This window comes from Hermetia illucens, chromosome 2 (assembly GCF_905115235.1).
Source record: "Hermetia illucens chromosome 2, iHerIll2.2.curated.20191125, whole genome shotgun sequence".
NCBI classification, from domain to species: Eukaryota; Metazoa; Arthropoda; class Insecta; order Diptera; family Stratiomyidae; genus Hermetia; species Hermetia illucens.
Window position 1 is genome coordinate 10,079,754 of NC_051850.1, and position 10,671 is coordinate 10,090,424.

Below are 10,671 nucleotides of genomic sequence, written 5' to 3' on the forward strand. Positions count from 1 at the left end.
CAGCAATAAGGGATTTTCTTTTTTTCTAATATAAATAATGCCAAAACATTCGACTTATATCTATCTTTTGCTTAAGGACTAAACCGTTCTCAGTCAGCATCCATTTGAAAAAGAGCCGAACCGATTGGATCCTTCTGTTTGGGGTAAGCGACTAACTTTTAAAAAAAAGGACGACCCCTGGTTCATCCTGTTCCAAGGTAACTCATCAGATGCTGTCTCACCTCTGCGCTAGTTACAGCGTGATTGAAGGCAACTGCCACCCAAACTACTAATTTCAGACCTAAGTATGACCGAAGCAAGCCTGTTCGTTTAAAGGTTAAAAATTTGCAATTGCAAGACGGCCTTCTTTTTAAAGAAAAATGTGCACTTAACCCAAGAGGCAGATGGACCATAAAAATTGATTCGGTTCGTCATTAAATGGATACAGACTCAGGATCCCTCAGTTTTCCAGGTTATCAGTTACTGATTTAAACGGTTGGTCAATTTTACCCTTTCCCAGTCCACCCTATTACTCTACCATGTTTCAAATTTTCTATCGAAATGAAACTTCATTATCAAACTATCCCCCGGTATCAGTGATTCACCAAGAAAAGATTTCAATCTTCTTTCGGTCTAGGAAGCTCTTAGTCTCAGTGCTACCTCCAAACATTCTGAAGTTGAATTAATCCCAACAAGACCTCCAGAGTTGTCACTGGACATCTTCTCATAGCCCCAATTATGCACTGACAAGCAGTGCCTGAAATTATCAATTATCGGCCTCATTATTGCAGTATACACCCAGCGTAACAGTTTCAGGGTTCACCTGACCTCTGTTTCTTGTTTAGCTACTATGCCGTGTAATCTGATGGACCCAAAGTGATGAAGCTTACGCAACCTAGCGGATATACCATGGTAGCCTTGACTCGATTGATGTTCAGTCCCATCGTCCTGCAATGGTTGCTAGTAATCCTCGATCCCTTTTAGAATCCATCAGTTAGGGTGCTCTCATATCTACCATTAAAGGTTAATACAATAGCCTTAGCCTTAGCCTTTCGAATAGTTCTAGGAAGGTAGCATCTACTCCAGATGGTAGAGTAGCAAAATGACCAGAAGTCATGCAAAACTGTGGGTGCTAGTTCCTAAACAGAAGGTAGGTGAGAACGCCGTGAAAAGGAGTGGGGCCCGTATTAGCAAACCCTTTGGTGCCCAGCAACCGACCAAGAAGAAGAAAGTCTCTTCATCCAAGACAATTGACCCGCCGAAAATTCCAGAGAAAGGTGGCTATTCCTCGATCAGGGCCTTAATGTTAGCAAAAGGGGAAAAATTGGTATACCCTGAACAAAAAGAAGATCCACCTGGAAATAATCATTATTTACAAGAAAGGAGGTATATGTTAGCACCAATATCCTTCGTAAAGTGAAAGCAGATCCGGAATTGACAGATTCGGGTAGTGGTATAAGTCATACCAAGCGAACGCAGAAAGAGGACCTAAGGCTGGAACTAAATAAATCCAGCGAGAAGCCAGTGAATAGTTTCGCGGAAGATGGAAAAGTTGCTTAGTGAGTCAGCAAAAGTGACAGCTTGAAAGCAAGAGATAATAATGGAGTACAAGGACCTAGATAAGGTTACATCCAGGGAAGATGTCTATGTTGGACCAATTTAGCCTTAGCGGAATAGAAAACTACGCTATAAAAAGGCTGAAGAAATTATATGAGGATAAATAAACCGCTTGTCTGCCATTGGAATTACCGGTTAAGCCGATTATCAAGATAAATCGAAAGCGTGCAAGAAGTATGGAAAAGAAGGTCTCTCTTGGGAGATTATACTATGCATATTGTCCAAAGGTAAATAGTTAGTGGGCGACCGGCACATTGCAGGTGATACAAAACAACCTCAACCATTCCATGCAGATGCTACTCTCGAGACTACTCTCTTCGAGAGCGAGAGTCACATGTGAATGCGGCGGTAATCTGCGAACCATATGGAAAGGCACATCTGGAAACTCTGTGGTATAGGCCAACCAATAGTATTCCTGGGAACCGGTTTTGTAAGGGTAAAAGGCAATAGTATCCGTATCTATCCTCCTAGTGCAACACAGTGGAGATGCTGGACAGGTTAGTCTCCAGAGACCAGAACTCGAAAATTATTGCCAACGATTTCAACGCATGAACCTTGAACTTGGGAAGCCGACTAATGAACATCAAGAGCCAAATCTTATTTGAAACCTTTGCGAAAGTGGACATTGTATTAGCCAATGTTGGGTAAGTACACCCCTTCTGAGGTAGACGGCCAAGCCCGATCTGACTTATCTCAGTACCTCGTTGGCGAATGACGGTCTTGCGAGTCAATGAACGATAGACCATTTTTCTCGACATTAAAAACGGGGAGGTGACTATCAAATACGCAGCAGAAGCGGGTTGGCTAGTCTACTGGAGCTTTCGGAGAGGAGACGTTCCTGGCGGGTTGAGAAGGAGTTCACGACCAGAAAGGAATGGCCCCGGGAAAAGCGAGTCATCTATGTCAACAGGTCGCATGCAACTCTACAAGACCGCGATGGTGTTTCCACCACAGTAGGAAACCAAGCTACTGATGGAAACAGGAAATCTCACTATTGAGATTATCGTGTCTGTGAGCGACTTTGTCAAAGGCCAGAAGGGAAATCAAATCATTGCAATATTACGGGAAAGTAAGTGGAATTGCTACAGGCAGCTGGGTGAACCCATCGCGTTCTACCCACAACATTGTAATGAACAAGACTTGTAAGCGAAAATCACCTCAAGTAACGTGCCGCCGAATCTTGTTCAAAATAATTGTAGCTCTTTTCCTATAAGACGAAGATAGTGGACCTCAACCAACAGCTCAATAGGACGAATCCTCAATTCCCGGAGCGACTGAAGAAAAACTGCATATGAACTGTAGATGCTTTATGGATAATAATAGTCCGGGATTCGACTGCATCCCGAACGAAGCCCCGAAATTGGGTGCTGAAATCAAGTCCCCTGAGTTCACAAGCTTATTTGAACCGTGCATGGTGGAAGGAGTGTTTCCAACCCCGTGGAAAAGGCAAAGGTTGGTCCGCTGCCAAACCCGCGAAATCTACTTGATGCAACCTCTTCACAAAGCCTTATCTGTCTTTTAAACATTATGGGGAAGATGTTGGAGTGGGGGAAATACAACGGCTGCCTCCATTCTCTCTTCGATTCCTTCAGAAATTTCGATAACTTTTCCACCTAATGTATCCTTTGAAGTGCCTTTCTCCTCTTGCACGTACAACGGGATATTAAAAAGGTCTACAATTGATACAACACTTTTTGCTTTCTATCGCCTCCGATCAGTCCTCTACCTACATCAGAAGGAGCTTTCCTTTGTCTTTGATCCTCTCCCCACAGCAGTGGGCTGAAATTTAAGAGATTTAAGAGGCTCAGAAGATCATCATCTGCCTTTGCCTCTACCGAGAGTTGTGCCCCTCCCCAGACTGGCAAATTAAGGAATATGGTCGGAAATTATTCCACCCTGTCCTTTATCCTACTGGCCTCAGACTTGACTGATAACGTATGCCACTGAATGCAAGCTCGGCCCTCTACCCCTTATACATCTGCCGGACATTGAAATTTTCATAACTTCCCACTTCTCATGGATGAATATTTACTTCGGAAGGGATCCGCATAGCATAGCATCCCTTGACCCTACCTCGTGGCCTCTCCAAGGTTTTCTTCTTTTTGAGTTCGAGCTTGAGTTTCTTAGACCATTCCCTTCTTGTGGACTGGCCTTTGCTGCTCTCTCTTTTTCAGTTGAAGGACGTATATCCTGAACCTTGTTTAAGGCGAACTTTTGCTCCAGGCCTTCCTTCAGATATCGTAGATACCATTTGTCTACTGCTCATTTGAAAAAAAGGATAAATCCACACAATTTCCACCCTGGGAACGGGTTTTCTGGATAATACCAACCAATGAGGAACCTCGATCTGGGATGACTAGCTCTGATCTCGCTACTGTGGTATAGGAATTAATTGCTGCATAGGGGCGGAGTTTGAAGAGTCTTGTAGCAATACAATCAGCAGATAGTAAGATAACCTTATCATCAAATACACGAATCACTGAAGACGATGCCTGCGTTAATGAAGCGGCTTGCATATCCCTAGCTTTTTCCAATAAGTGAATGCTTTCACCTATTTGGCGAAGCGTCTTTAGCTGCTCAATGATGAAAGGCCCTCAAGGAAGAGTTTTGTTCCGAAGGGTACACCCTCCCTGACCCTTTCCCTTCAGCTCGATGCGGGGGAAATGGCTTTGAACTTAGATCGAGTGAGGGCCCAGTCAACGCCCTCTGTCATAGCTGAAGAGAGAAGGCTTATACGGAAATATGTGGCAGTTGTGAAGCGCATACAGTCTTCCACCTTCGTCCACAAAAATTTCAGCAAAGGAGTATTACCTTCTACATTCTGACATGATTAGCAAAAGCACATAAGGAAAAGAGAGGCATCCTATGGGAACACCGTGCTGCAGATAGTGTTGTTCAGACGGAAAACGAAGGCTGGCACAATCCTCGTTGAGTTTGATAAATTTGAAGGCAAATGGCAGGAATTCATTCTGAAAGGCAGAGGGATTAATAGGGAAAAGATATCCTTCTGGCGTAGAGTATATTTGCTATTTGGAAATTAGGGATCTTCACTTTCCCACCACATCAAAATGGAAAAGGTTATCACGCGTGAGTGAACATAGGCAGCTAACACCCAGATAGAATTCAAATCTCCAAATTTTTGGGGTCGAAAACACGTTGTAATGGAAAGTCCCGAACATTACTCGATGAAACTTCCTGGCAACAGAAAAATCCGATTTAATCAGGTAAGATAAATTAATGGACCAGATTCAAGAGACCTTAGTGGTTAGAACTGCTGCTCCCCATGGTTTCTTCGAGTGAACAATTTGTTGACAGCTGGTTAAAGTTAAAATTAGCCAAAGGGACACTTGGCTAGAAATCGTGAAAACGACGATGAATGCAACCGCACCGTAAAGTGCATTCAATATATACTGAACGAGGCGGAAGAGAGAATCAAACTCGGTTTCAAACCCAATCTATTAGCTGGAGGAGAACAATCAAATGAATGGGATACAAGTATCCCAACCAAAAAGTGTTACTGTAAACTGTGGACATACGCCTCCAATCGACAGGAGATCTGATAAGAGGACAGAATGCCACTGATATGGGCTGTTAACTCATAGATTGACTTGTTACGAGAAGGAGAATTGCGTTCTCTGCAGGGATCATGCCGTGTCATACTACGGATACGGATAACCTGATCGGGATCTTACACACGGAATCACGAATTGCTAGGGAATTTGCTACGGCGATAAAAGCGGACCTAGTACTAATCTGAAATAGTACGGGAACAAGAACCCAACTTCGAGACGGTACTCGATTTCAGGTTCAAACACAAGATCAAGGGTATGGCCCGAAAAAGCTACATACGAAAAATTCATTTTCCTGCATATTGCTTGAATTTTTATGGTGAAAGAAAAGCATTGCACAAGTTGCACCTTCTATGATCACTTGCACGTGAAAAATTTAGCATATTTACTCTAGTGTTAGTAGCGTGTATGTAATGCAATGAATTGGCGTGCGACCACGTGGTTGTGAGCACATGACTTCAAGCATAGCTGTTTATGATTTCCACATGGGATATATCTGCTTTTCATAAGAAAATCATCGAGACACCATTGACGACCAACCAACGCGGCAATACATGAACCACAAAGACTGCCAGGCAGGTACGAGGCAGGTAACTGGCCCATGGTCCATGAAACACGCAATGACATTCCGTACCCGCAGAAACTTTATTTACTCTCCTGTGTGTAGTTTTTTTTGGAATAGCTTTGTTTTGATCAAGTCTTTATGGTTAACGTTTTCCAGAGGACGTCTAGAGTACTAGAGGGCGAATCCTGATGGAAGGAGGCGCTAATATTAGTTGGAGGAGATGTTAATGTTAGGGTACTCGATTGGGCGTGCTTCATACACATAAATTGCAGAAAGATATGGATACTAGAAATGTCAAGTTATAGAAGGCATCTCAGCAACTATCTGTCATCGCGCTCAGAGTAGTGGACGCTATGTTTCAGGTACATGCTGAACGACGCTCTCCCCGCCCGTGGTGGAGGAACATCAGCTGACTCAATCATAAACTCAGTTATGGACGTGATCATCATCTTCAGAACTCTCTGGAAGGCAGTCAGCCAGGACACGCCTTCTATGTGCTGGTGGACAGCGACAATAACAGAACTACGAAAGGAGTGTTGTATGCTTCTTCCATTGGCGCAAAGCTCAAACAACCGAGGCACGTACCAGAATGAAAAATTAAGCAACGGCATAAATAAAAGCAAAATCAATGACCAACGAGGTGGTTATAAACTGGCCAACAGAAAAATCTAGGGCTCTGTATAAACCCCGTTCACCTCCGTATCCTGTTTAGATTGATGTCAATAGTATCCAAAGCACCGAGGATTCTTCACTTTTTTCCATAAAATAGCTGAAAGGGGCAGTTCATTCTATGAAAAAAAGAATAGTGCCAGACAGACCATATCATTACAGGGGTACACAAATTGGTTTACCCTTCCCCGAAGGAAGGTATTTGTTCTTGTCACTGGAAAGTGCATCAGCGCACGTTGACCAGCAAACGGAAAAGATGTTAGTTGACTTCTGCATAACAACCACTCTGTATGCTTGATGCGGCCTGGAAGGTTCCCCAAAAACTCATCAGGAGTACACCCGCTGAATCGATACGTGCAGCCGGGGATTTATCACCAAGTCAGTTTAGAGCAGGGAGATCCACCGTGAATACCGTTATGGAGGCGGTTGATGCGGTTTATCGAATTGATGCAGACAGCCGCCGATCTCGACAAGTTGTCCTCCTCGTAGCGCTTGAGGCCAGAAATAATTTCACTTCCGTAAGAATGATGAGCTTCTTGCGGATATTCAGAGATTATCTGAGAAGCCACTCCCGACTCTACGAGATGCTAGAGGTCCAGAGAGGATGGAAAGAACGTCGGGAGTAGCACAGGAATCCATCCTAGGGCCGAACCTCTGGAACGATTTCTACGATTATCTACGAAGACTCGACATGCCAGAAGAATCGCCTCTGGCCGGATATGCAAATGACGTTGCGACACTTCCTGCAGGGCACGCTGTTGAATAGACGCAAAGCAAACTTACCAAATTGATACGATGCGTAAGCGGATGGATGACTGCCTTGCTCTGGAGAAAACCAAAGTAATCATCTTGACAACAAAGGAAATCTTGACCATGCGTCCCATATCGATAGGCGAGCTGATTGTAGAGTCAAAATCAACGGTTAAGTACCGAGGATTGACGTCGGTTAGAAAATGAACTTTTTAGAGTAAACCAAAGCAGCAGAAGCAGGGCTGCAGCTGGAGTTTTGACCTTAGACCGTTGGGCTCGGGAACTTTTAAGGTCCTACATCAACCTGCAGACATCTTCTTATGAGTGAACTGCAGGCCATTTTTGTAGGGGGCGCCTGCATTTTGCGCTGTCTTAGATCCGGCTGCATTGTTATCACGGGAGTGATCCTCCTTACGCTCCTTGCTAACGAACATAAAGCTATGTACAGGCGCGAAGGAAAAGACGCACGGGATGAGGCAGCTCTTGAAGAAGGCCAACGTACACTAATTAAGAGGCAACTCTCTTAGCAAAGTTAGCCAACTGGGGGATGAGCTGCGCGGGCCATTGTCAATTTAAATTCGCGCCTGAATGGAAAGCATGGTGAAGCTGTTATTCTCCTATCTACCTTCTAAACAGGCATGGAGGATACCAGTCTGACCTGAACGAAATTGGGAAGGGACTATCTTCTGATTGTGTTTTCTGTAGTAGTAGCGGGGACCGCGCCGATCGCACATTTTTTCTTGTGGAGGGTGCAATGGTACTTGTCAGTAACTTTTTTCAGACACAGAGAAGGACTGTCTAGACAATGTGGTCAGAGAAATGCTTAGGGCGCCGGCAGATGGACCCATATTACGATCGGGTTCTTCTTGATACGAAGAAGATTAAGCTCCATCCATGAAGGGATCCTATAATAAGAGGATTCCTCGAACTAATAATTACCTTCCCCGTCTTCACAGCCGTTCGTGAAAGGAACTCCTGGACTTGAAGGCTCTCTAAAGCTAGCCCGAAGTAAGGTATTCCAGGCTAGTTCTTTGGCTACGGGAAGGTGTTTTGTTGGTAATTCAAACGAAATGCATTCACCAGTCGTGCCTAAAAAAAAACGTTGTTTGCTTGACACAGCGAAGAAGGTCCTCGAAGCGCTCATCAAGAGGAGACTTGTTGAAGTGATATATGCTATTGGGAACTTATCCCCAAGGTAATTGGGTTTTACAGCAACGAGATCCAGAGTGGTCGGGAGGTCGTGAGTGTGAAGTGTAGAAAACTCAAAAGAGGTGGTTACTCGTAACGAACGATGTGTGGCAACCGTCCTTGGAAAACGAGTCCAGAGGCAGATGGATTTTTCGGCTCATCAAAAAGTTAAGTCTGTGGCTGAATCGAAAACATGATAATGTTGATTATTGAGGCCAGATTCAGTCTTACCTAAACGAGATCTTTTCGATCGATCGGTCGATCCCCTGAGTGTGTATTTCACAATGGAGCTTGTTATCTCAACGCAGGACTGATCCATTAAACGAGAAGCAAAGATGCTTATTTTTTTAGATTTTTTCAAATTGTTTTTCCTTTTAAGTATGAAATTCCTGCCCTTACATTCTAGACCTTAATTTATTCTTAACTTAGATTTACATGAAACATATCCTTACATCGATTGAAAGAAGCACCAAGGATCAAAATTACACTCTCCTTATTTTTGTAGCCCTATATTGAATTACAAACGCAAGAATTGAATTCAGGAGGTAGATCAATTAGTTTGCTGACGACGTTTCTTCATTTTTTTGGAACTGCTCTTGTATTTAGCTCTGTCGTCCTCTGGATCACTGATACACTTGGCTCGATTCTTCCATTGACAAGACTGTGTTTCCACGTCCCAATGATGATAAAAGGGACACTGCTGGAGCGATACATACCCATTGATGCAATAATAGAAGTAATCACATTCGCTGGGATGCGGAATTAGGTCCTTACCGTGCGCAGGACACCGTGGTTTTGGCGGTTGTATCTATAAACAATAAACTCTGGGTTATACCACGCCTTCCAAATAGACTAGACGAGTACACCGCTTACCGAACACTTAGCCTTGCTCGGGAAGTCGCATCGATTCTTTTTCGGATTCCAATGTAGTTCAGTGATACACTCCTGTTTGAAGGCTCGTCCATGGTAGCATAGGTAATAATGCCGGCAGTTTACCTTGCTCGGTAAAAAGGTGACGAATGTAGTATCATGACTGGGACAATCGACAGGTTCCTCATCGAAAGGGGAGTTGTCATCGTCCTGAATCACACAGTTGACATTCGATGGAAGGTCACAAATGCCCTTCTTGGTATTGAACCACATACCCTGCGGACAATATACTGATGTTGCAGCCCCTGTGTGGTCACAGAAGTAGAACTTCTCGCAGGCTTTTGGATCCGCTATGAAGCTGCCGTAATCATCAACCGTGCAATGCACTTCGGCATTAACACGCGACTGAACGAACCATTGAACCGATATCCAAATGATCCATCCTAAGGGAAGAATAAATCAGGAGTTATCCCAGGATGGAAGCACTTGAACTATGTAGAACCAGGCTAGGGACCTATTCAGTAATAAGCCTAGAGCCCCGTCCTGGTACTACCCCACGCCTTCCACTCACCAACTTTCAACATTATCTCTCGCTTATTTTCCGGATTTAAATGATTAACAAACGAATTCTGCACATTATTTTAGCAAAAAAGAAGTGGCACAAGCTTCCACCCCACTGCCGGGAATATATCAACTAAGGAATCACCGAAGATGCCATCCGAATTTTGATTTCGTCAACACGAGGAGGAGCTTCTGGGGCGAGATAGGGCGAAACTGACAAGAAAGTATGAAATGTTGGTAGCAAAATGGTATCAGTACGAGTGCACGAATTACACCCTCTCCAATCAAAACATTATCATAGTATATCGCGTTGATAAAATATGTATCACGCTTTGTATCTACTACAAGCATCCAATTACACTGAAATCATAATTGGATCGCACCACGACAAAATAGGTGACATACGTTTTGAAAAAATCAGCAAGTAAAGGTGGTAAGTTTTTTTTCTGATGATTCAGGATAAAAATGTTTATCAATAAACATTTTCCTGTTAACTGGGGGACATTTTTGTTTTTTTTTTTTTGAATTCTCATTTGCTATTTCGCTAATTTGATAATTAATTAAATTGAATTTCTGCGTAAGGTGCAGGAGGGTGGGGTAAATATTTGGCTTTGATGCTCGTAAACATTCGGGAAAAGGTCTCCAATGTTAGAAAAATAGAGCCAACATTGTAAAAATTTTAGGTCGCAATTGGCGACAGAACTCAGAACAGCATGTTCGGAAAATAGGACAATGGGCATTGTTTTGGGTGATACCAACTGTAAACAAACAATGAGCAACCTTGCTCTACTTGGCTACTTTCGAAAATTGGCTACCAACATGGGTTTGTTCTTTCCGAACAATGTGAACAATTATTTAGTTCAAAGCCCCCAATTCGAAATGGGTCATACCCATAAGGGCATG

The 10,671-nt window shown here is 43.5% G+C and overlaps 1 protein-coding gene across 1 annotated transcript; it reads right to left on the reverse strand.

The window, feature by feature from the left end:
* Positions 1 to 8,711: 8,711 nt before the first annotated feature.
* LOC119648122 (peritrophin-1-like) lies at positions 8,712 to 9,987 on the reverse strand. The gene is made up of 3 exons (XM_038049644.1): positions 9,779 to 9,987; positions 9,211 to 9,650; positions 8,712 to 9,145 (listed from the first exon to the last, which is right to left on the reverse strand). The coding sequence occupies exons 1-3, from the start codon at positions 9,789 to 9,791 to the stop codon at positions 8,888 to 8,890; spliced, it is 711 nt and encodes a 236-aa protein (XP_037905572.1). The 5' UTR covers positions 9,792 to 9,987; the 3' UTR covers positions 8,712 to 8,887.
* Between the last annotated feature and the right edge of the window lie 684 nt (positions 9,988 to 10,671).

Excerpts from the sequence above, each read along its gene's own strand:
- LOC119648122 (XM_038049644.1), bottom strand. Across the intron at positions 9,146-9,210 it reads CGAGCAAGGCTAAGTGTTCG|ATACAACCGCCAAAACCACG; the intron begins GTAAGCGGTGTA and ends TATTGTTTATAG.